At 40.9% G+C, this 27,725-nt stretch overlaps 1 protein-coding gene across 1 annotated transcript; it reads right to left on the bottom strand.

The window, feature by feature from the left end:
- COMMD6 (COMM domain containing 6) lies at positions 4,023 to 27,456 on the bottom strand. The gene is given in 4 exon segments (NM_001267850.1): positions 4,023 to 5,691; positions 11,353 to 11,505; positions 27,291 to 27,302; positions 27,392 to 27,456. Coding segments are annotated over 4 exon segments (258 nt in total). The 5' UTR covers positions 27,434 to 27,456; the 3' UTR covers positions 4,023 to 5,640.

Genomic DNA, 27,725 nt, shown 5'->3' on the forward strand with positions numbered 1-27,725 from the left:
TTGCAGGCAATTGCGGCCATACTATTGCATATGGCCAATGGGAAGTGAACAGAAGTGATGAGGGCAACTTCTAGGTCATTCCCTTAAAACATTCCTTCTAGTGGAATGTGTATGTGAAGGTAGGAGTTGGCACAACCACCCCGAACTTAAAGAAGCTGTACAGTAGGCATAATAGAGTTGGGGAGTTCCCATTGTGGCTCAGTGGTAACAAACCTGACTAGTATCCATGCGGATACAGGTTCAATCCTTGGCTTTGCTCGGTGGGTTAAGGATCCAGCACTGCTGTGAGCTGTGATGCAGGTCTCAGATATGGCTCAGATCTGGTATTGCTGTGGCTGTGGCACAGACCTGCAGCTGCAGCTCCAATTCAACCCCTAGCCTGGGAACTTCCATGTCGCAGGTGCAATCCTAAAAAGCAAAAAAAAAAAGTAGCTACTTCATCATAAAAGAAGGAGAGCAAAACTCTGCACTCCTTAAGTATGGATGGCAAGTAGTAACTGCCTTCCAAAGAGTGAAGTATGGAAAGAAGGGGGCGAAAGTGTAACTTTACAGTGGAGAAATGTGACACACGCTGCTTCAGCCAGGCTGTCACTATCAACATCAATAGTCATAAATCATGTTGCTAGTAAGTATCTTTGATACACGATGTGAAGAAAATGCACCTTCTATCTGTGATGCCCTTAACTCCAGTCCAAAAAGACATCAGATCCCAACTGAGGCACCTCCTACAATATACCTGACCAGTTTGAGTACTTCTCAAAACTGCCAAGGCCAACAAAAACAAGGAAAGTCTGAGGAACTGTTATAGACAAGAGAAATTTAAGGAGACATGATGACTAAATGTAATATCATGTCCTAGATGTGATCCTGGAACAGAAAGAGATATTAGGGATAAACAAAGGACACCTAATGTGTCAATATTGGTTCATCAGTTATAACAAAGGTAATGGACTTCCCATCGTGGCTCAGTGGAAATGAATCTGACTAGTACCTATGAGGACACAGGTTCGATTCCTGGACTTGCTTAGTGGATTAAGGATCAGGTGTTGCCATGAGCTGTGGTGTAGGTCCCAGACTTGGCTCAGATCCCGAGTTGCTGTGGCTGTGGTGTAGGCCAGTGGCTACAGCTCCAATTCCACCCCTAGCCTGGGAACCTCCATATGCCAAGGGTACAGCCCTAAAAAGACACACACAAAAAAATAGTAATAATAACACAGGTACCATCTACCAAGTGTAACATCTTATAGATGTTAATCAGGGAAATGGTGTGGGGTACATGAAAACTTTCTGTGTTATCTTTGCAATTTTTCTATATATCTGAAACTTTAAAAAGTAAAGTGTACTTTTAAAAATCTAAAGTACAGGGATTCCCATCATGGCTCAGCAGTAACAAACCTGACTAGCATCCATGAAGACACGGGTTTGATCCCTGGCCTCACTCAGTGGGTTAAGGATCCAGCTTTCCTGTGATCTGTGGTATAAATTGCAGATGCAGCTCGGTTCCTGTGTTGCTGTGGCTGTGGTGCAGGCTGGCAGCTGTAGTTCCGATTCAACCCCTAGCCCGGGAATCTCCATATGCTGCGGGTGCAACCCTAAAAAGCCAAAAATTTAATTAATGAGACTATTTTGCCTTCTTTCCACATAAATCTGACATGTATGTTAACCTGTCTGAAGAGCAGAATGTATGAAAATATCTGGGTTTTGCTTGATGAGCTGGGGGCAAAGGATTTGTTTTTGGAAACTAAATGTTCATTAACATATTATCCAACTTGAGAATGATATTTTCCAAAAGTTTACATTTAGGTCAAGTGTTTGATACTTGAAACACATTTTCCCACAGAAATGCTATAAACAGTGGTTAATTCCCAGGTCAGCCCAGTGAAACTCATTAAATTCCTAAGAAGCAAAATAAACATTCTCAAAGAGAATAGTACAAAACTTAGGAAAACAGCTTGCCTTTTAAATTCAAAAGATAAACATGCAATTTAAATTTATTCTCATCAGGAGTTCTTGGCGCAGCGGAAACGAATCCGACTAGGAACCATGAGGTTTGATCCCTGGCCTCGCCATGAGCTGTGATGTAGGTCGCAGACCTGGCTCGGATCTAGTGCTGCTGTGGCTGTGGTGTAGGCTGGTGACTGCAGCTCCAATTGGACCCTTAGCCTGGGAACCTCCATATGCCACGGGTATGGCCCTAAAAAGACAAATAAATAAATAAATAAATAAATAAATAAATAAATTCTCATCAAATCCACCACCCATTGTTTGAGCCAGGGGCTTACTTTGGGCCTCTTTGCATATAACCTTACATACTACAAATGAGGGAGGGGGTAGGTGGGAGAAGCGGGGGAGTAGTGGGTGTTACACTTGGGTGGGTGGAAGATGGAGAGATCCTGAGTGCAGTCTGGGAAGGCAAGTGTGGTTTGGACTCAGATTGGGCGGGCAGGTTCCGCCTCTAATATGGGGTGGGGAGGGGCAATGACGTCGGTACCCCACGGGATGGAGGGAGGGATGGAAAGGGAACTTCATTTTCTCATAATCCCAGAAGGTTTAATGTGCTACTGGGCAGAGGGGGGGTAATGGATATGCCTGTGGGCAGTTGGGAAGCATGCAGGACCAGTGCGCTCACTCTTCATGGGATCTGAGTACCCGGGGCGGTGGGAGGGCTGGGGGGAGCGGGGTGGGGGGTGGAGGGGACAGCAACCAGCAGTGGACCTGCGCTTCCCACAGCACTGTGTTGCCGAGCAGAGGACTCAGAGAGTGGATTCACACAGGAGACCTGCGGAAATGCTGACAGGATGTGAAGAGAGCTCTCTTCCCAACACAGAGGGTCAGAAGAGGAAGTAGAAATGAAGTCTCTTGCAGTAATGCCACGCAAAATGTTATACCCAGCTGGGGGCATGGGTGGTGGTGGGGGGGGTGTCACCATGTCTATAGCACAGCGACACCGACGTTTGATGCGTTTTCGGTGTGTCTATCCTCATTTGGGGGCAGGGTTCACAAAAAATCCTGCTTCTAAATACTACACATTTGCGAAAATAAGAAAACGTCACCCCGTAAGAACTATAAGAAATCTTCAAAAGCATACTTAAAAACAAATATTTTAAGAAATTTTCAAAAGCATACTTAAAAGCAAATATTTTAATCAAGTATTTTTTAAAACCATGATACATATTTTTTATAATGCACAATGGACTTAATAAAATTTTAACTGATCCTCTTCACCAATGCTTATAACTTAGTAGACATTACTTCTTAATTTTCCACTATATATGGAATTCAAATATATATGAATGCATTTTTAGTCTTATAAAGCAATATGGATAATACCTGTTGTCAATACATATTGATAATGGCAGGTGTATGATATAACAGATATGGCATTATTCACCATTTCTTTATTGACTGCTATTCACTTTCCTTTATTTTGCTTTTTTGCCACTGGAAATGGTACAATAAATATCTTCATATAAATATCTTGTGTGGCTCAAGTTTAAACACTCCAAAAATCTTACCAGCTTACCACAGTAAGTTTGTTTCTAGCTCACATCACTGCCTGGTGCAAAATCAGGCTGCTAGCACGAGGAGCTGGCCTCCAATCGTAATTCAGGGATTCATCTTATGGTTTCACTACCTCAGATTCCTTCATTTCCAGCAGCCAACATGGCAGAGAGCTTGGAAGACAAGGAAAGATTTATGACAAAGACTGGATGTGGCTTGGGGCACTTCTGCACAGATTTCACTGGCTACAACCCAATCACAAGCTCCCAACCTAACTGCAAGGGAGGCTAGGAAATGCAGTCTTCCTGTATGCCCCAACAGGAACTGGATGAACGGTTAGCCAGTTTTGCAAATATTTTTACATATTGGTGGCTTTATTCCAAAGCATCTATTTCTAGACTGAAATTTCCGATTGTGAAATTTCTACATGGCATGTACGTGTATCTTCCTGCAAAAAGAACAAAATAACCCTTATTTCTGTCAGCAGAACAGAAATACTCAGCGCTATTCTTTTTTTTTCTTTTTCAGCCACAGCCACAGCATATGGAAGTTCCCGGGCCAGGGATCAAATCCGAGCCGCAGCTGCAACCTACACCACAGCTATGGCAACGTGGGATCCTTAACCCATTGTGTCACAGTGGGAACTCTGTCAACACCATTCTTGCTTTTCTAAATCTCTCCTCCATAGGTGCTAAAAGACTAGAAGCTCAATTGTCCAGATACCTGTATTAAACGGGTCCTGGTTTAACTTTCACCAGTGAGAGGCAATCTCACGGAAATGAGGAAGGGTTTTTTATTTCATCATAACATGCTGACTGATGGCAGAAATGGCCTGTAGAGAGTGTGCGGAGATTAGTGGGAGCTTTCCTGAAATTCCTGCTTTACTGGATTTTCAAGAGCCAGCAATGATTTCTCCTGACTTGTTCCCTCAGTCCCACAGTTGAGTAAGCATCTCGTTTCTTGTATAAAAGCCCTTCCTATTTAAAACAGTTAAAGCAATTTGTTTTCCAAACCGAGAACTGACTTACACATCAACCTAGCATTTGTCTTTTGTTTTTGTTCATGGTCTATTTTTCCCTACATATAACTTTTTAATTTTATATTTCAATTATATTTATATTTGCTATTATAGATGGGGAGTTGCTATCTTCCTAAGCCTGAGTTAACATAAATATCCTGTAAAATTTCTCATTTTTATCTTTTTTATTTAGGTCAGTAGTCCATCTGGAACTTACTTTTGCATATGTTGTGAAGGGTTACTAGCACATATTAAATAAATCCTGTTTTCTCATCCAACTGAAATACCATCCTTGCCCTAAATGTCTTGATCTATTTCTAGGCCACCTAGTTGACTCCAGGGACCTGTTTATTCCTAAGCAATGATATACAGTGTTGACTGCTGTAGCTTTATAAAATATTTTAACAACAGATTTAAAAATATAAATCCAACAGAGATCATCTAACATAATAACCTGGGCTACCAGATTAATTTAGGTATATGTAAACTCAGAATAAAACCTATTTTTGTAAATCTGTGCACATATTTGAAATTTCTACAAATATTAATAACAGAAACATCTGAATGCTTGGCTAACGTAAGGAAAACAATGATCAATCCTAACCTGGTCCAAATGTTTGAGAAGGAGCAGCCTCACTCTTCTCACTGATTGCGTTTATGACAAGTGAATGTTATAAAACTGAGTTTGTAATGTTACCCTAATCAAACACTACTTTTGTCATTTATAGATACTTTATAAGACTATATATAAAGGACTCTATATAAGGTTTTATTTATAAAGGGTAACATTACCTGTAATTTTTAAAACTATTGGCCTAATACATAAATTTGTGTTGCTTTTAATATCATTCCACTGTATGATTTAAAAATATAATTCACATACCACAAAGTTTACCCTTTAAAGTGTTCGGTTTCAGTGGCTCTTGGTACATTCACAAAGTTGTGCATCAATCACAACTTTGTAATTCCTGTTTGTCTGATTTTGATTATTTAAAAAAATGGAAAACCAAAAGTGTAACTTTCATTCAATAAATATCATTTGATCCTTAGGCAGTGTGGTTGCAGAAAGTGAAGTCCATGATTTTAGAATGGTAGCAATTCATCAACCAAGTAATTAGCTTTCACACAGTTTCCATAATTGCAGCAATTTCCTTGAACTGTCTGTAGAAATTCTGGAGAGAAAGGGGAAAAAATAACATTAATTTTGCTTTTTTAGAGGCTATTTATATCACTCTTTTAATTACAGCTGACCAACAGAAGCTCTATAACATACTAAGTTTGAATTTTAATGTTATACCCTCAGCTATCATTATTGGAAGGTTACATAAGAAAAAAACAGGTGCAATTTGGTGCAAGCAAAAATACTACTATAGAGTTGGGTAACTGGCTCAGGACTAAATGTTTTAAAAGCACCCAACAAAGTTCTCTGAGATCACACCAGAAAGATTTATTAAATACCCAGCACTGTTCTAGACAATGAAGATTTTTAAAAATGATAGAATGGTTCCTAGACTTTGAACCACTTTTAATTTAGTGAAAGATGGCATTTCAGGGTGATAGGGGCTGTCCTGTCAATTACAGTAAGAGAGACCCAACACCAACAATCACTTATATGATAGAAGCTTTATTTCTGTTTTATTTAAAAACTAAGCTACCATGGTGGTTCTCCTACAGAAGTCACGCTTTTTGAAGCCTCAGATAAAAGAGGGATCGAACAAATTCTGTTTTCCTTTCTTCTCCTCTATCTGCCAAGAAGTAGTAGAAGGCGAATTTGATACCATCTCATGATTTATTTACATCCTTGTTTTTCCTTCTCATCTGGACTTAATTCTATAAATTGCTACTTAAAAGAGTATCTGTCTTTTGTTTTAATGTTTATGTAAATCTGTTATGAGGTGAAGGAGAAAGTTATTATTTCCTTAAAAATAGATACTGATGATCATAACTTCAGGTACTAGAAAGATATAAATTAAAAGCTCAAAGAATGTTCCTTGGCTCTCAGTCCTGTAATGTGACTAACAGGCTCTGTTTGCCTGGTTAGCTTTAGCCACATAAAAACTACCTTTAAAAAAGTAGCCTCATTTGTGATTTTTTTTTTCCCCAGTGAGAAAAAAAAAGAAAAAAATTAGAAGTGGAATCGGGAAGCACAAATGCTGCAAGAAAAATAAGAATTAGAGTGGGATTATGAATTACGAAAGGACTGAAACCATATTCCTTTTTTTGTTTTTTTGGTTTATTTTTGCTTTTTTTTAGGACCACACCTGAGGCATATGAAGGTTCCCAGGCTAGGGGTCAAACCGGAACTGCAGCCGCCAGCCTACGCCACAGTCACTGTAACGCAGGATCTGAGCCACGCCTGCAACCTACACAGCTCACAGCCACGCCAGATCCTTAACCCACTGAGCAAGGCCAGGGATTGAACCCACATACTCATGGATACTAGTTGGGTTCATTACTGCTGAGCTACAACGGAAACTCCCTATATTCCTTTTTGAAGTGGATTTTGTCCCTACATTCAGTTGAAAGCTACTCATATATCACCATATGCTACCTTTATTTCCTTTCGACCAAGTCCTAATTCTTCCAAGATACCACTTAGCATTAAAATGTTGACTGCCTTTTTTGTTCTAAAGCAGATATATCTGTTCTAAAAGAAAGAAATGATAAACAACTTTTCTTGCATTTTTATGTCATCTATATATATTTTTGGTGAAATATTTATTCACGCCTTTTGCCCATGTCCTAACTGAATTTTATTTTATTTTATTTGTTTTTATCTTTTCTAGAGCCACTCCCCCGGCACATGGAGGTTCCCAGGCTAGGGGTCTAATCAGAGCTGTAGCCACTGGCCTACACCACAGCCACAGCAACTCGGGATCGGAGCCGCGTCTGCGACCTACACCACAACTCACGGCAACGCCAGATCCTTAACCCACTGAGCAAGGCCAGGGATCGAACCTGCAACCTCATGGTTCCTAGCCGGATTCGTTAACCACTGGGCCATGACGGGAACTCCTGTAACTGAATTTTAAATACATATATATATATATATATTTTTAGGGCTGCACTTGTGGCATATGAAGGTCCCAGGCCAGGGGTCTTCTTTTGCTTTTGTTGTTGTTGTTTTCTTGGAATTATGTTTTTACTTTTTTTACTGTAAGGTTTTGAGACATCTTTATACATTTTACCAATTTTTTTTTTTTTGTCTTTTTGGCATTTCTTGGGCCGCTCCCACGGCATATGGAGGTTCCCAGGCTAGGGGTCCAATCAGAGCTGCAGCCACCAGCCTATGCCAGAGTCACAGCAACGCGGGATCCGAGCCGCGTCTGCAACCTACACCACAGCTCACGGCAACGCCGGATCGTTAACCCACTGAGCAAGGGCAGGGATCGAACCCGCAACCTCATGGTTCCTAGTCGGATTCGTTAACCACTGCGCCACGACGGGAACTCCTCTTTATACATTTTAGATACTAGTCCTTTGTTAGAGATGTCATTGGCAAATATTTTCTCCTACTCTGTAGCTTATCTTTTCATCCTCTTACCAAGGTCTTCTACAGAGTAGAAGTTTTTAATTTTGATAAAATCCAATTTTCAATTTTTCCTTTTATAGACTGAGCTTTTGGTGTCCAGTCAAAGAATTCTTTGCCTAGGCCTTGATCCTCATTTCTTTTGTTTCTTTTTCAAAATTTCATTGTGCATTTTACATTTAGGTCCATGATCTCTCTTGAGTCTGCTTTTTACATAAAATATATACAGAAGGCATATAAGCACAAGAAAAGTTGTTTAACATCATTAGCCATTAGGGAACTATAAATTCAAACCATGAGATATCACTGCATACCTATCAGAATAGCTAGATTTATTTTAAAAGTGACAAGACCAAATGCTTCAAGAGTGTGGAAAAACGGGATTATTCTGACATTGCCAGTGGGAATGTGAAATAGCACAGCCACTCTGAAAAACTGCTTGGCAGTTTCTGGGGAAAAAAAAAAAAGCATGTTGCAACTACCATAGGACCTATCATTTACATTCTTGAGCATTTATCTCTAATGACATGAATTTATGTGTGCACAGAAACCTGCACATACATACATATATATAAATATATATTTATAACAGCTTTATTCGTAATAGCCCCAAACTAGAAACAACCCAGATGTCCTTTGCTGAGTGAAGAGTTAGGCAGGCGATGTCTATCCACACTGTGGAATTACTATTAAGCAATAAAAGGAATGAACTATTGACACCTGCAACAACCTAAAGGAATCTCTAGAGAATGATGCTGAGTGGAAAAAAAAAAAAAAAAAAAACAGTCCCCAGGGAGTTCCCATTGTGGCTCATTGGAAACGAATCTGACTAGTATCCATGAGGATGCAGGTTTGATCCCTGGCCTCGCTCAGTGGGTTAAGGATCCGATGTTGCCATGAGCTGGAGTGTAGGTCACAGACTCAGCTTGGATCCCACATTGCTGAGGATAGGCTGGTGTAGGCTGGCAGCTATAGCTCTGATTTGACCCCTAGCCTGGGGACTTCCACATGCTGCAGGTACAGCCCTAAAAAGCAAAAAAAAAAAAAAAAAAAAAAAAAAAAAAACAACAACAGTCCCAGAGGTTACATCCTGATGATTACTTATATAACGTTCTTCTCGAAATGACAAAATTGCTGAAATAGAGAACAGGTTAGTGGTGGCCAGGGGCTAATGAGGAGGTGGTGGAGGGAGGGCGGTGGGTGCGGCTATCACAGAGCAGAATGGGGGAGCACGAGGGATCCATGTGGTGGCAGAAATGTCTGTCCCCCAGTCATAGTTTCACAAGGTGTTACTATTCTGGGAAACCAAGGAAAAGAGTACTTGGGATCTCTCTATTATATCTTAGAACTGCCTGTGAATCTACTGTTCCCTCAAAATACAAGTGTATAGTACCTCAGTATTGCCTATAGTCATAATGTACATGAGGTCTCCAGAAGTATTTTTTTTTTTTTTTTTGTCTTTTTTGTCTTTTAGGGCCTCACGCTCAGCACATGGAGGTTCCCAGGCTAGGGGTTGAATCGGAGCTGTAGCCTCTGGCCTTACACCACAGCCACAGCAACTCGGGATCCAAGCCGCGTCTGCAACCTACACCACAGCTCACGGCAACGATGGATCCTCAACCCACTGAGCGAGGCCAGGGATCAAACCCGCAACCTCATGGATGCTAGTCAGGTTCGCCAACCACTGAGCCAAGACAGGAACTCCAGGTCTCCAGAACTCTATCATCCTGTAACTGAAAGTGTGTACCTCTTGAATCTTCTCATTTTCCTTACCCTCCAGCCCTCATAAACACTATCTACGTTATGTTACCATGAATTCCACTTTTATAGATTCCACATATAAGTGAGATCAGGCTGTATTTGTCTTTCTGTGTCTGGCTTATTTTACTTCGCATCATGTCCTCCAAGTTCATCCATATTGTCAAAAAGAGGAAATAAAATTTCTGTCTCAAGACATCTGCACTCCCATGTTCAATGCAGCGTTACTCACAATAGCCAAGGTATGGAAACAACCCGAGTGTCTGCTGACAAAGGAAAGGATATATAAAATGTGGTATGTGTATATACATAGCGGAATACTATCCATCCTTTAAATAGAAGGAAATCCAGCTTTTTTTTTTTGCTTTTTAGGGCCACACTCAAGGTATAGGGAGGTTCCCAGGCTAGGGGTCTAATCGGAGCTACAGCTGCTGGCCCACACCACAGCCACAGCAATGCCAGATCCGAGTCTTGTCTGCAACCTACACCACCGCTCATGGCAACGCCTGATCCTTAACCCACCGAGCGAGTCCAGGGATCGAACCTGCAACCTTATGGTTCCTAGTTGGATTTGTTTCCACTGCACCACAAAGGGACCTCCTGAACTGGCACCGCCACAGCAACCGGAGCTGCTGCAATCAGATTCTTAACCCACTGCACCACAGTAGGAACTGCGAATACATACAACTTTTATTTGTCAGTTATACCTCAATATAGCTGAGGGGGAAATGTAGTTTGTAAAAGAGATCAAAAGCATCCAGGAGTAGTATATGAGAGGCCAATATATTTTTTGTTAGCTTTATAAAGATTTCTCATTATATTTCCACTTCACTCACTATGATTGCTTTTCTTAGAGTGGCAGCTGCTTTAAGAAAGAATTTGTATCTCTTCTCTCACCAAAGGGATCAAAACAAATAAACAAAAACAATACTCTGAGGCCAATTAAATTAGCAATGACAAAGCATCCCTGTACATACTTTTAAAAGAATAGCTGATTTCAAATTCGCCATTTTTCAACTCTTTGCTTACAGAAAAGAGGTAAAATAATAACATACACAGCATGATTCTAAATATAAACTATTGAGTTATATAAATCTCTAGCAGATAAAATTAGCCATCAAGCACTGCAGTTCGATCTCCATTTTGTAAACACTATTAGTCAGAAAAGTTAGGGTCAATTCTGTCCAAAAGTAAGATCCATTTAGCTTAATCATTCTTGAATATTGAGCCTAAGAAGAATAAAACAGTTTAAATGCAAAGCAAATATTCCTGCTAGAAAAGATGCCAATTTCCTAAATATACTCATAGATGAGTATGGTGAAAGCGAGGAAATAACTCAGCATACAAATTCAGCATATTACATTGAGAATAATTTATCAAATTCCCAAAGGAAACAAATCTAGATCTTTTGCACATATTAATGAAAGTAAAGCACATCAAAACAATTGCAAATGACAGTTAAAATTTTCTCTTAAAGATTGTGTTATCTTTTCTAAGCAGCAACTATAGAATAATGAACTAAAACTGAATGAGTGAAATCACAAACCTGAAACTGCGGAATGGTCATTTCAAAGGACTTGTTCTTCACTTGGCCTGAATGATCCGCCACTTTGAGCATCACAGCAACGTAAGGATACTTAAGTGATCTGCAGCTGTCCGAGCTCACGGCCATTCCCAGCTTCCACTGAAAATCTATCAGCTGTAATGAAAACAGTACAAAACAGCAGTTCTAATGTTGCCCCGAACGAAGATATTCAATGTTTCTGCTCTCACATCAACTTTTAATGTCATTGCCAGTCGTAAAAGAAAATCTTTCGTTTTAATATTGCTGGGGGATGATAATCAAATGAACATGGAGAGAGGCCATAGGGGATACTGACAGAGTTGGAAAACAACACTCTCATAATTACGAATGGGAAAAAACAGAGACAAAAATCTCCAGTGGCTATGCAATGGAGGTTAATACGGCAAGACTGGCTTTCCTTGTATTTTGCTCCTGTACTTAAGGGGACTCCAAACATTTCAGACCATCTCTTAACCCATATTCCTGTTCCATATATGACTTCTCCCAGGACACAGCCTGGAAGTCCTAAAATGGAAGAGGAGTTACATAATATCTTCATATTTGATTGAGGCACACATGGGAACCCTCCCAGTTTCTTGCCTCACCGCAGTCCTGGACCTGAAACCTCAGGCAAACATAAATACTGGGGATAGGTGGTTTTAGATTTCATCACTGCTGATGATGGATACCTGCCAGGGGATGTGCTATGCAGTTTACATGTATTAAATGCCACACTGACTCATCATAACGTTACAGGCTATTATTTCCATTTTGCAGATGACAAAACTGAATTTTACAGTGCTTAGATAACATGTACCAGGCCACACATTTCTGAACTCATAAATGAAAGCAAAGTCTGTCTGACGCTAAAGATTACATGCTTATTGGACAAAACCTTCCTTGAAAAAAGAAACACGCACCCCTATGTTCACTGCAGCTAAATTCATAAGAGCCAAGACGTGGAAACAACCTAAATATCCAGGGACAGATGAATGGATTAAGATGTGGAAAAGGAACCCTCCTGCACTGTTGGTGGGAATGTAAACTGGTACAGCCACTATGGAGAACAGTTTGGAGATACCTTAGAAATCTATACATAGACCTTCCATATGACCCCACAATCCCACTCTTGGGCATCTATCTGGACAAAACTCTACTTAAAAGAGACGCGTGCACCCGCATGTTCATTGCAGCACTATTCACAATAGCCAGGACATGGAAACAACCTAAATGTCCATCGACAGATGACTGGATTCGGAAGATGTGGTATATATACACAATGGAATACTACTCAGCCATAAAAAAGAATGACATCATGCCATTTGCAGCAACATGGATGGCACTAGAGAATCTCATACTGAGTGAAATGAGCCAGAAAGACAAAGACAAATACCATATGATATCACTTATAACTGGAATCTAATATCCAGCACAAATGAACATTTCCTCAGAAAAGAAAATCATGGACTTGGAGAAGAGACTTGTGGCTGCCTGATGGGAGGGGGAGGGAGTGGGAGGGATCGGGAGCTTGGGCTTATCAGACACAATTTAGAATAGATTTACAAGGAGATCCTGCTGAATAGCATTGAGAACTTTGTCTAGATGCTCATGTTGCAACAGAAGAAAGGGTGGGGGAAAAAATGTAATTGTAATGTATACATGTAAGGATAACCTGACCCCCTTACTGTACAGTGGGAAAATAAAAAAGAAAAATTAAAAAAAAAAAGCCAGAAAAAAAAAAAAAGATGTGGAACATATATACAATGAACTATCACTCAGCCATAAAAAAGACAAAGTAATGCCATTAGCAGCAACATGGATGGAACTAGAGATTCTCATACTAAGTGAAGTGAACCAGGAAAAAAAGACAAATACCATATGATATCACTTTTGTGTGGAACCTAAAATATGAAACAGATGATGCTATCTAAAAAAAGAGAAACAGATCGTGGCCCAGGAGCACAGACTTGGGGCTCCCAGGGGGGAATGGGGAGGGAGCAAGATGGATGGGCATTTTGGGGTTTTTTGGATGCAAACTATTAAATCTGGAATGGATGGGCAATGGGATCCTACTGTACAGCACAGGGAACTCTGTGTGATTGGGTCACTTTGCTGTACAACAGAACTTGAAGAAACACTACAAATCAACTATACTTTAATAATAATAAATAAAAAAAGATTACTGGCTGCCTCAGTACTTTCTAGCTAATTCTTTTCAATGACTGTTCAGTGTTGCAAGGCATTAAGACAGGATTAGATAAATGCAGCTCTGAATACTGACTTTAAAGCATAAGACAATTAATGGAGGAATTTTGTGTCTTGTCCACAAAGCTTAGGCAAATATGTAGCACAAGGAGGCACTCATCAAAAATACCTGTATACTGACTGATATCTTCTGCTACTAAATTAATGCTTATTGGGCAAATAGCTTTACTGATTAATAAAAAATATTTTTATAAAAGGTGGGATCAATGAAAAGACTAAAACTTCCTCCTGTCTTCAGACTAGCTTTGGATCAATCAGCTACAGCATGAAGGCCAGGTTGGTGCTACTAAAAAGTTAACATCTTTAGCATGTCACAGGCATAGCCAAAAAAAAAAAAGTTAACATCTTTGATAATTAATAAAAAGATTGTATAGATACATTTGAAATCAAAGTTTCCTATACAAACATAGAGAAAGGATAGGGAAACAGCAAAAGAACTACAAACAGCTAATAACCGAAAGAAAAAAGGGAAATGCAAATTTAAACTACAGTGAGATACCAGGATACACCTACCAAAATGGCAAAATTTTAAGTCTGACAGTTCCAAAACAGGCAAGCAAGGATGCGTCACAGGGCTGTTGATGGAAGTCTAAATTGGGACAGCTTTTCGGGAAAATTAGCTTTATTTAGTAAAACTGAAGTTATGCATATCCTGTGATTCAGTGATTCAATTACTAGGGATAATAACCTAGAAAAACATGTGCATATACACAGGATACACATGAGAATGTTCCTAGTAGCTATATTCATAGCAGCCCTGAGTTATAAACAATCCAGATGTCCATTAGGAATAAAATAGATAAATGAAATGCTGCACAGAAATGAAAACGAACTTCAGCTACACTTAACACACACACCAAAAAACTCTTGAAAGAAACAAGTCCACACAACTGAAACTATTTACAGAAAAGAAACAAATTCATGGACATGGAGTACAGACTTGTGGTTGCCAAGGGGGAGGGGAGGGGGAAGGAGTGGGATGGACTGGGAATCTGGGGTTAATAGATGCAAACTATTGCCCGTGGAATGGATAAGCAATGAGATCCTGCTGCAGAGCCCAGGGAACCATATCTAGTTACTTGAGATGGAACATGATGGAGGATAATGTGAGAAAAAGAATGTATAGATATGTGTGACTGGGTCACTTTGCTTGTACAGTAGAAATTGACGAAACACCGTAAATCAACCATAAGGAAAAAAAAGAAACGAGTCAAAAAGTTACATGATTCCATTCACTTAAACCTAAGAAACAGGAAATGTAATATTATTTAGGGATGCATACACAGATAGCAAAACTATAAAAAAGAAGCAAAAATAGGATTATCACAAAAGGATAATCATTACCTCTAAGGAGGAGGAAATGGAGAGGTTTCATTGGGGAGGGGCACGTGGTGGGCTTGTAGGGTACTAACAATGTTCCATTTCTTGAGTTTCCATTGTGGCTACACAGATGTTAATTTCTTTTTTTCTTTTTTTGTCTTATTTGGGGCCACACCCTCGGCATGTTTAAGTTCCCAGGCTAGGTGTTAAATGGGAGCTGCAGTTGCGGGGCCTACACCACAGCCACAACCTATACCAAAGTTCATGGCAATGCGGGATCCTTGGTCCACTAAGTGTGGCCAGGGATCGCACCCCGCGTCCTCATGGGTCCTCGTCAGATTCGTTTCTGCTGAGCCATGATGGAAACTCCTGATGATCACTTTCAAATTACTCATTTTTAAAAAACAACCATTTGAGGAGATGGAGGTTAACAAAATGTATTGCGGTAATCATTTTGCAGTATGTGTATGTCAAGTCGTTATGCAGAGATCTATTTCAGTTATATTTCAATAAAACTAGAAAAGTAAAGCTGTCCCGTGAACAGTCCGTATGTGTGTTTGGATATATATGATATTTTGCACATGGTGGGGGAGGGGAGGATATGTCAGTGAGCACATTTCTAGTTGAAAGGAAAAGTTTATTGCAGGCTAGGTGACCAAGGGAAAAGCTTTAGAAAGGATAGAACTCAATTTTGAAGAATAAAAGAAGTGAAATTGAGAGGGAAAAAATGTGTTTTATTCACATATTCCATAAATACACACCTAGCAAAGAAAAAATGTGTAATATTAAGCTAGACCAACTGGAGATGAAAATAACATCTAGTTAAGGCATGGAGCATCTCTCTTTCTTAAAGTGAAAGGTATAAGGAAGCATGGAAAGTAAAGCTGACAAGACAGCAAGAGGCCAATAACTTTTGCAAACTGAACAAGTGTTCAGAAGTTTTCAAAATACTCTTACTCACAGGTGACCCTTGAACATGGAGTTCCTGTCGTGGCTCAGCAGGTTAAGGACCCAATGTCTCTGTGAGGATGTGAGTTCAATCCCTGGCCTCGCTCAGAGGGTTAAGGATCCAGTGTTGCCACAAGCTGCAAAGCAGGTCACAGATGGAGCTCTGATCTGGTGTTGCTGCAGCTGTGGTGTAAGCTTGCAGCTAGAGCTCTGATTCAACCCCTATCCTGGGACTTCCCTATGCTTCAGTCATAAAAAGGAAAAAAAGAAGTTCCCGTCGTGGCGCAGTTAACGAATCTGACTAGGAACCACGAGGTTGCGGGTTCGGTCCCTGCCCTTGCTCAGTGGGTTAACGATCCGACGTTGCCGTGAGCTGTGGTGTAGGTTGCAGATGCGGCTCGGATCCACCGTTGCTGTGGCTCTGATGTAGGCCGGTGGCTACAGCTCCGATTCGACCCCCTAGCCTGGGAACCTCCATATGCCGCAGGAGCGGCCCAAGAAATAGCAAAAAAAAATAAAAAATAAAAATAAATAAAAAGGAAAAAAAAGTGATAAGGAATATCTAAAGAGGAATGTTCAATAAGTTAAAAATCCAAGAAAAGAATTTAAAGGAGTTCAGGATTAGACTAGTTTTATATCAGTTCAACAGTGATATTCAGAAACATTTTAAGTGTATCCAGCCTGTACAACTCTTGATGCAGCAAGTTCCATTTTTACTGTGCACAGTAAAACGGTAGAGTAAAACATTGCTTATTTGACTCTAAAAGTCTGAAATAAAGCTCTGAGTTATTTAGAACATTTCAAGCAGAAAAGTAATTAAGGAACACAATGTTGGAATTCACTGACCATTAAGATGGTGAAACTGACAGGTGGAGAAATAGGAGACCTGCCATTTACTGTGCAAAGTTAGTATTCATGCATGGGTAAAGAGAACTGGAATTAGGTTTATGAGATGAGAATCTCCCAAATTCTAAACTGAACATTTAAATGCAAATTAAAAGCAAATCTTCTAATAAAGGTTGCTGAGCCTTAAATAGGAATGAACTGCATAGGACATTTTAAATTTAAAAAGAAGAAAAAAAAATTAGAATATGGCACACATCACTATGGAGAATATTAAGGATAAAGTAATGTGGCCTCAAAATTCTTGGAGAATAAAGAAAATGATTTTAAAAGGAAAATGTACAGAGAAAAAAAGCTAGTAGTTAAAAAAAAAAAAAAAAGGAAAGAGAAAACATCCTGAAGTAAAAGGAACATAAGAAAAATACTCAGAAGGCAAATATAGATTAAAAAGGTAAACAAAGAAATTAGCCGAGCAGTTCCAGTTGTGGCACAGTGTAAATGAATCCAACTAGTATCCATAAGGATGTGGTTACAATCCCTGGCCTTGCTCAGTGGGCTGGGGAGCTCAGATTCCAACCCCTAGCCTGGGATCTTCCATATGCCATGTGTGAGGCCCTAAAAAGCAAAAATAAATAAACAAATAAAAATAAAAGCTATTCAACAAAAAATTAGCTGTCTACCACACTAAAAATTAGTTGATATGATAGCTGAAGTGAGTAGTAACATAAAAAAAAAAATCACTATAAAAACTGTCTATAAAGGGATTTTCTGTTGTGGCTCAGCAGAAATGAATCTGACTAGGATCCATAAGGATGCCATTCAATCCCTGGCCTCGCTCAGTGGGTTAAGGATCTGGCATTGCCCTGAGCTGTGGTATAGGTCGCAGATGTGACTCGGATCCTGCATTGCTGTGGCTGTAGTGTAGGCCAGCAGCTGTGGTTCTGATTTGACCCCTAGCCTGGGAACCTCCATATGCCATAGGTGTGGCCCTTAAAAGACCAAAATTAAAAAAAAAAAAAAAATGTCTATAAAGAAATAAATTCTGGAGTTCCTGCTGCGTTGCAACGGGACTGACGGCGTCTTGGGAGCCCTGGGACAGATTCTACCCCTGGCCAGCACAGTGGATAAAAGATTCAGCATTGTTGGAGTTCCTGTCATGGCATGGTTTAACTAGGAACCATGAGGTTGCAGGTTCGATCCCTGGCCTTGCTCAGTGGATTAAGGATCCGGTGTTGCCGTGAGCTGTGGTGTAGGTCACAGACGTGGCTTGGATCCTGCGTTGCTGTAGCTGTGGCGTAGGCCGGTTAGATGCCTAGCCTGGGAACCTCCATGTGCTGAGGGAGTGGCCCTAGAAAAGGCGAAAAGAAAAAAAAAAAAGATTCAGCATTGCTGCCGCTGTGGCTTAGGTCAAGACTACGGCTCAGATTTGATCCCTGGCCCAGGAGCTCTATACACCACAGGGTAGCTGGAAAAGGAAAAAAAAAAAAGAAAGAAAAAAATTTTAAAGACCATTTCAGTTTAAATTTAACTTTTATTTTTCAAAACATAAGAGAAAATTTTAAAAATAACCATGCGCAACACCACTAACCTAAAACCTTTGTTCACATTCCTGTGTTCCCATTTCTAGCCTTTGTATGTAAATTTTATAGTGAGTCACAAAATACCCATTTTTAAGTTCTCTCCTTTTTTAAAGTTTTCAAATGGAAAGAATGTCAAGTGATCTGTATACATCAACCTCTCTCAAAAGCATTACAAGGAAAAGACTGATTAAACAATTCATCCCAGGATACAAAACTAATAGAGCTGGTCTTCAAATCCAAATTTGTCTGATTCTATATTCCTTGACTTTTTCATTACACCTAGCTGCAACACAATTACCATTTAGAATTCAACTGAGTTCTACTAGGTGAAGAAAAGTAGACAGGTCTAAGAAGGGGCAAGGTTTAGCATCTTCTACATGCAAGAGCTGAACTGTCCAATACAGTAGCCACTAGCCAGTTGTGACTATTTAAATCAATTTAAAATAAAATTCAGAGTTCCCTGGTGGCTTAGCAGGTTAAGGACCTGGCATTGACACTGCTGTGGCTCTGATTACTGCTGTGGCGTGGGTTTGGTCCCTGGCCGAGGAACTTCCATATGCTATGGGCATGGCCAAAAAGTAAATGATTTAATTTAATAAATAAAAGATTCAGTTCCTCAATTGCACTGGCCACATATAAAGAGCCCCACATGTGGCTGGGGCTACCATACTGGGTAGTGTCAACCCAGAACATTCCAACACTATTGGACAGTGCTGTGCTATACTCTATGCTAAGTACTTTATATATGCAGGAACTTATCATGGCATGAGTTATTAGCAAATTTTTACTTGAGAATTCATATTAGCTCTAGCATACGTGGACAAAGTTTGCTAAGTCATTAGCCTTCATCTTGTTTAATGGCAACTTCATTCATGCCTTGATTTTCTTTACTGCATTTATCAGGTTTTTTGTTTGTTTGTTTTTGCTGTTTAGAGCCACACCTGTGGCATATGCAAGTTCCCAGGCTAGGGGTAGAAAGAGAACTATAGCTGCTGGCCTACAACACAGCCACAGCAGCACCAGATCCGAGCTGTGTCTGCAACCTATACCACAGCTCACAGCAACGCTGGATCCTTAACCCACTGATCGAGGCCAGGGATCAAACCTCATGGATCCTAGTCGGGTTCGTTTCCACTGAACCACAAGGAGAACTTTACTTATCAGTTTCTAAAATTATCAGATTTACTTACTCATTACCTGTGTCGCCAAGGAAATGCAAATTCTAAGACAGCAGAGGATTTTAGTTACTCCTAAATCTATTAGAACATTATCTGATGTTCTAGTAAGTCAATGTTCAAATAAGTATTTGTTGAGCTAATACCTTCTGGAGTATGTGGTAACCTGTCTCCAAAGATAGCCTCCAACAAGTACTTCCACCTCTTTCTGTATGGACACCTCCCTTCTCACATCAAGAAGTAGGTCATGAGAGTTCCTGTTGTGGCTCAGCAGGTTAAGAATCCACTGTTGCCATGAGCTGTGGTGTAGGTTACAGATGAGGCCCAGATCCCGCTTTGCTGTGGCTGTGGTGTGGGCTGGTAGTTGCAGCTTTGATTCGACCCCTAGCCTGGGAACTTCCATATGCCTGCGTCCCTTTAAAAAAAAAAAAAAAAAAAAAAAAAAGGAGTTCCCGTCGTGGCACAGTGGTTAACGAATCCGACTAGGAACCATGAGGTTGCGGGTTCGGTCCCTGCCCCTGCTCAGTGGGTTAAGGATCCGGTGTTGCTGTGAGCTGTGGTGTAGGTCGCAGACGCGGCTCGGATCCCGCGTTGCTGTGGCTCTGGCGTAGATTGGCGGCTACAGCTCCGATTCGACCCCTAGCCTGGGAACCTCCATATGCCGCGGGAGCGGCCCAAGAAATGCCAAAAAGACCAAAAAAAAAAAAAAAAAAAAAAAAAATTAATTTCTAAAAAAAAAAAAAAAGCAGTAGAGCAAGAATCTGAACTGTCCCTGTTATTTGACCAGTAGACTATGGCAGAAGAGGTATTCTAGAATCTTTGATTCCAGGCCTTCCTTAAGAGAAGTGGAAGCATGTGCTTCCTTCTTCATGAGATGCTGGCTCTTGGACACTCCCTCTTGGAACCCAGCCACCATCATGGGAGCGGCTGTGTCAAGGAGAACCAAGGTGCTCCAATCACCAGCTCACGTGGCCCAGGGCATCACTAGCATGTGAGTGAGCCCTCTTCACTTCCAGCCCAACAAGGCTCCTCGATGTCTCAAGCCCCCAGCTGACGTGACAAGGAGCAGAAACCACCATCCAGCTAAGCCCAGTTAACCCAGAGACTCATAAGAGATAATTAAACAATTGTTTTAAATCACTAAGTTTGGGGTACTTTGTTACAAGGCAACAGATAACTAAAGCAGAGCAAACACAACGAGCCGAAAACAGCTTTGTTAATAAACTTACTATGGCATATGATTTATCAAAAATGAATTCTCAAAACTGTATAAGCTGAACCATATTAGATCACTGAAATTTTAGCAAATACAAATAATAAAAATTGTTCTGGGAGTTCCAGCTGTGTGGCAGAAACAAACCTGACTCATATCCATAAGGATGTGTGCTCAATCCCTGGCCTCAGTCAGTGGGTTAAAGATCTAGCATTGCCGTAAACTGTGTGTAGGTTGCAGACACGGCACGGATCTGTTGTTGCTGTGACTGTGGCTGTGGCCATGGCCGGCAGCTACAGCTCTGATATGACCCCTAGCCTGGGACCTTCCATATGCCGCAAGTGTGGCCCTAAAAACCGATTTAAAAATTCTTATTTGGTTAGTGTTAAGGTCTCCAGTAAAAATAATACAGAAAAGAAAGCCTTTCCCACTAAACACATTCACTACTAGAAAGTACACAGGACAACTGCCCTGCAGCATGAAACAAGTATCAATTTTCCCTCAAAACGTTTTTTATCCAAAGTTCAGGTCTACTAATGACCCCCATGTTCCAAGTGACTCGGGTCTGAAAATTCTGTCAGCTTGGATTTCTTTCTCCCTTATTCAAAACATATATGAACTGCTAGGTGCTCAAGATTTTATTTCAGCCAATGCCACTGACACTTACTCATTTCTTCTCAATCTCCCTGTCACTAACCTACTCAAAACCTTAAAAAACCTTGCCTTCAATTTTACAGCAGCCTCCTAATCAGTTTCTTGCCTATGGCCTTTTTCAGCTCCAATCCAGAGGCTAGACTCTAAACACTACATATAAATTGACCAAATCTAATATCACAGGTCAAAAACCGGTCATGTCTACTGCCTGAGGAACTAGTTACCAACCCTTCCCTTAGCACTGAAGGCATCGCACAACAGAGTCCCAAAGAGCTTTCCCACTCGTGCTCAGGCTGGACCCATCCCTTTAAACTGTCTTTTAGTTTTTACACCTTTGCTCGTGCTGCTCATTCCTCTTGGAATATTGCTCTCCAACATCTATGTAATATTCAAACCTCCTCTCAAATTCTACCTGCCCTGTTCCTGGTTTACTCCACTTCTCTATGAACGTTCACATCACTTCTGATGCCTCAGGAGTTAGAACATTCTGCCTTGAATATGCAGCCCTCTGCATTTGCCTCCCTCCCCCACATCCTCTAGACTGCAAACTCCCTGAGGGAAGGTCATACCTCCTTAGGTGACTGAAGCACCCAACACACAGAAGAACAAAAGCAGTCCTATATCTATGAACTATTACATAAATGGTACTTAGTCACTATGTCTCATGTACAGAAGAGGGAAAATGGCACTAAATAGTGCCTGTCAATAAAGCATCTCTCTTTTGATTTATACCATAAAATTGGCAAGAAGGAAAGCCATAAAATGTGGCAACAATAGGAACAATCATTCCTCTGTGATCAGCAGTTATAATTAGACATCTATAAAAGAGGACTGTGAATTACTACAAAACAATGTTTACAAGTATCACAATGTGAAGTAATGAATAACCTTTGACATTCTGGGGCTAGACAAGGCAGCACAATGGTTTGTTAAATTTAACAAGCTCATCCTCTGCAGACAGACAGGCATGAGTTTGAATCTCAGCTCTGGACCTTCTATCCACGTGACTAGACTAGTTACTCTGTCTCTACGTTCTAAGCATGATTTTTTTTCCATTATACCTAGTTGACAGTGTTCTGTCAATTTTCTACTGTACAGCAAAGTGACTCAGTTGCACATACATATATACATTCTTTTTTCTCACATTATCATGCTCCATCATAAGTGACTAGACATAGTTCACAGTGCTATATAGCAAGCTCTCATTGCTTAAGAACTAGTCTTAGACTGCAAAAGTCTTCTCCAGATGGTTAAATAGGCAATAGTCTGCATCTATTAACTCCAGATTCCCAGTCCATCCCGCTCCCTCTCCCTCCCCCTTGGCAACCACAAGTCTGTTCTCCAAGTTCATGATTTTTTCTGTGGAGAGGTTCATTTGTGCCGTATATTAGATTCTAGATATAAGTAATATCATATGGTATTTGTCTTTCTACTTCACCTATTCAAAAAAAAAAGACAAATTGTCAAAACATCATAAATCAACTATACTTTAATAGAAAAACTTTAAAAAAGAAAACAAATTTCCTGGCTTCAGGAACTTACACTCTAGCAAGACAGATAGTAAGCAAATACATATATAATGTGGTTTTAAGTGTTACAAAAAGTACTTCTATTTCCTTTTCTTTTTTTTTTTTTTTTAAGTATTTTTAAAATGCAGGTAAAGGGGATAGAGTAACCAGGAAGGCTATTTAGAGCCTGGAAAGACCTCTTTGAGGAGGTAGTTTTTTCGTTTTTTGTTTTCTTTTTTATGGCCACACCTGCATATGGAAGTTCCTGGGCCAGGAGTCGAACTGGAGCTGCAGCTTGACTTACGCCACAGCCATGGCAACACCAGATCCGAGCCACAACTGCAACCTACACCGCAGCTAACAGCAGTGGATCCTTAACCCACTGAGTGAGGCCAGGGATCGAACCCAAATCCCCATAGAGACAACACTGGGTCCATAACCCACTGAGCCACAAGGGGAACTCTTGAGATGGTTTTGAGTAGAAAGACGCCAAGTAAAGTGAAGGAAAAAGCCACAAGGATAACTGGAGAAAAGAGTATTCTGGACAGAGGGAGAAGCTTGCTCAGCGTGTGCAGAGAATGAGGCCCGCAGCCCTCGTGGCTAAAGTGGCATGAACTAGGAAGAGTGGTAAGATGTGACCAGTTTTTGAAGGCCTTTTAAGCCAAGGAAAATAGTTAAGACTTTTTTCCTAGCATGATAGGGCTCTTTAAAAGGCTTCCAGCAGGGAAAAGACCTAGTCTAACTTAGACTGCAAAAGTCTCCTTCAGATGGCTAAATAGGGAATTAAGAAGGAAAACAAAAAGGCAAGGGGAGGTAAATTTAGAGAATATTTCTAAAGGCAGAGAAAATAGTTATGTTGGTCGATTGGAAGAGGGGTGTGAACTCTTGCTGGAGGACTAGTTCCAATTAACCTTGCTGGTTCTCCTACTGGTGAGAAATATTTCAAGAAAGAGAATGTATTATACCTCAAGAAACTCAAACTAGTATCAGCCCTAAAAATTCGCTATACCTGGTATATTTAAAATGCACATACTACAGGAGTTCCCGCTGTGGCTCAGTGGTTAATGAACCCAACTAGCATTCATGAGGACTCAGGTCTGACCCCTGGCCTTGCTCAGTGGGTTAGGGAATCCGGCGTTGCTGTGAGCTATGGTGTAGTCGCAGACTCGGCTCAGATTTGGCATTGCTGTGGCTGTGGCGTAAGCCGGCAGCTACAGTTCTGATTCGACCTCTGTCCTGGAAACCTCCATATGCCAAGGGTGTGGCCCTAAAAAAGACAAAAAAAAAAAAAAAAAGGCACATATTAAAACACAAAAGACTTACAGCTAGGTCAAGACTCCGTCCCCCATAACACCACTGAATACATACAATCATTTTGCCTAGCAGTATAATAAAAAAACATCAGAAATTAAGAAAAAAAATGTTCAGTTTAGGAGCCCCTAGATATAAAACTCCTAAGAGTATGAGATTCCCCCCAATGACTTGGGGGGGGGGGTCCCCTGACATTTTAACTCAGATTTGTTCACGCTGAGCTTGCAGTAATTTATCAATCACAGTTTAGCTTTTCCTACCCCAGAACTGGTTTTCATAAGGGGTTTCTGTTCTGGTGAAGTTGTATTTCTCTGTATTCACCTATCTTTCCAGTTGGGGGACAGCAGTTGGCCCAATGACCTCACTTCTCTGAAAGATCCAAGAAAGAGTTGCTGGTTTTTCAGTTTGTTCAGCTTTTTGCTCACTTTAAGGCAGAGTGATGACCTCCAAACTCCTTACACACTGGACCAGAAACCAGAAGTCTCTCACTTTTTGATAATTTTCTTCATAAAAGTTTGAACATCTTTTGTTAGTCCTATTGTAAGGTACTCTACAACTCACTAACATTGTAAATGACATCTTTTAAAAAAACATTTTTCAGGAGTTCCCGTTGTGGCGCAGTGGTTAACGAATCCAACTAGGAACCATAAGGTTGCGGGTTCGATCCCTGGCCTTGCTCAGTGGGTTAAGGATCCGGCGTTGCCGTGAGCTGTGGTGTAGGTTGCAGACGCGGCTCGGATCCCGTGTTGCTGTGGCTCTGGCGTAGGCCGGTGGCTACAGCTCCAATTGGACCCCCAACCTGGGAATCTCCACATGCCGTGGGAGCAGCCCTAGAAATGGCAAAAAGACAAAAAAAACAAAAAACCATTTTTCAACTTCCTGTGTTTGAATTATAGAAAAACATGGAATCACCTTGCTAAACTCATTATTCTACTAATGTAAATGTAAGTTATCTTGGCTTTTTCTATATAAACAATCATAGTACAGGTGAATGACTCCATAGAAAGGATATGTACTGGCCAAATAACAGTCCTCAAAGAGGTCCTCACCCCAATTCCCAGAAGTCTGTGTATATGTTATTTGACATGACAAAATATTTTGTAGATTTGACTGCATTAAGGACTTTGATGTGGGAGGTTTTTCTGGATTATCTACTTGGGCCAGCAGGAGGGTCAGAATCAGCGAAGACTATATGATGATAGGTAGCAGAAAGAAAGGTGATGACAGAAGTAGAGGCTGGAATGATATACTTTGAAGATGAAAGTACAGGAATGTAGGCAACCTCCAGAAGCCAAAAGAGACAAGGAAGCAGACTCTCCTCTAACACCTTCAAAAGAAACACACCTCTTCCAATACCCTGATATTAGTCCCACAAGACTAATTTTGAACTCCTAACCTCCATCACTATACAAATAAATTGCGTTATTTTTTATATATTTTTTGTTGTTTAGGGCCGCACCCACGGCATATGGAGGTTCCCAGGCTAGGGGTTGAATCAGAGCTACAGCTGCCAGCCTACACCACAACCACAGCAATTCAGTATCCGAGCCACATCTGTGACCTATACCACAGCTCACGGCAACACCAGATCCTTAACCCACTGAGCGAGGCCAGGGATTGAACCCACAACCTCATGGTTCCTAGTCAGATTCGTTTCTGCTGTGCCATGACAGGAACTCCTAAATTGTGTTGTTTTAAACACACCTCCTCCTATGCACCCCCTCAGGGGCGCACCTGAGGCATGCAGAATTTCCCAGCAGGAATCAAATCAAGACACAGCAGTGATGACAGCAGATCCTTAACCTGCTAAGCCACCAGGGAACTCCCAAGATTCATTTTTTAAAACCCTACAATCAGATCCTTAACCTGCTCCCAAGGGAGCACCTGCAGCCACCAGGGAACTCACAAGATTCATTTTTTTAAAACCCTACAATCAGATCCTTAACCTGCTGAGCCATAAGGGAACTCCCAAGATTTCATTTTTTAAAACCCTATAATCTAGTATAATGCAGTTCCAGGATATCTTATTCAAATAAACATATGACTTAATGCAAGTAAACAGATGACTTGAGAGATTGAATCAGAGCTATTGAGCAATAACTCTGAGCAAAGCCAGACAGAGGGTTGATTACTATCTTGAGTTCCTCCTATCTCCCAGAAATCCTCAAAAACAATATCAAGATCAACTAAAGACAGATGTCAGTTAATGAACATCTCTCAGCCCCTGTGTTCTCATTATTTATCTCAGCCCTTTCTTATATTGTTGTGTCCTGGGTAACTCCTGTCTTTAAAATACTGTTTTAGTACTCTTCTTCTGGGAAGTGTTACAAGTTACTTGGCTAAAAGCAACTTATTAGCTGAAAAAGGACAAGAACACTTGGAACAAAGAAATAGTCCGAAGATATACTTAAAAATTCAAATTCTTATTCCAAGCATACAGACACTGAAAAGTAAAAGAGATAAACTCTCCACCTTCAACAAACTCCTTTTTAAAAACTAAAAAAGGAGTTCCCATTGCGGCTCAGCGGTAAAGAATGTGACTAGTATCCATGAGGATTGGGGTTTGATCCCTGGTCTCGCTCAGTGGGTTAAGTATTAGGCTCGGCCCCAAGCTGTGGTGTGGGTCACAGCCGCTGCTGGGATTGGACCCCATATGTCGCACGTGGGGCCCTAAAAGGTAATAAAGTAAAATAAAAAACTAAAAAAAAATAGAACTAAGCAAAAGTTTGCAGTGCTATCTTTGTACATTTTACTAACTTCTCTATATATATTACGTTCTAAAATACTCTAAATCTAGTGTTGAATCAACAGTGCTTAATCAAGGAAGAACAATATTTGGTCTGTATTCTTTAGGCTGGAGTGAGAGAGGGAGATCATTTACAATGGCAGTGGCTATTTACAAGAGCAAGGCTGGATGGCAGGATGAAAGTCACGCGCTCGCAGACACAGGCCTTAGACAGGGGGAGAACTACGACGGCTCACGGTGGCATCGTCCCGCACCTGCCAGATGCGGCCGGAGAGCCAGGCGCAGCCGCCCTCCGCTTGCCCAGCCCAGGCCGACTAAGTCGGGGTGGCCGACTGGTCGGGGTGGCCACTCACTCACCTGGTTGGTGACCTGAAATAGAAGCAGAAAACACAATTTATAGAACTACTTTTCTTGCTCCGGAGCCCCGCTGCCCTGGCTCCTTCGAGGCCAGGTCTTACCTTGGCCTTAGCGTCCAGCTGCGGCTCACTAGACCCCTCCATGACAGGGTTGAGGGCTTCTTCCACCCTGCGGTGGGCACTCCGGGTTCACCGACACTTCCGCTTCCTCTTCCCGCCCCTTGAGGGCCGGCGCACGCAGCAGACGTAGGGGAAGACAAAAACAGAGATCCGTGTGTAATTCATCCTTAGTCTCAATTAGACATCGATATTCTAGAGCTGGTCAGTAAAAAAGAAAACTCTGTATGGAAAAAAGGTCCAAAATTTGGCGGATGCCTTGCAAAGAGAAGGACTGATTATCTTTAGGATTCCGCCACCCCCACTAATCTCATCAATT

This window comes from Sus scrofa, chromosome 11, assembly GCF_000003025.6.
Source record: "Sus scrofa isolate TJ Tabasco breed Duroc chromosome 11, Sscrofa11.1, whole genome shotgun sequence".
In the NCBI taxonomy this organism is placed as follows: domain Eukaryota; kingdom Metazoa; phylum Chordata; class Mammalia; order Artiodactyla; family Suidae; genus Sus; species Sus scrofa.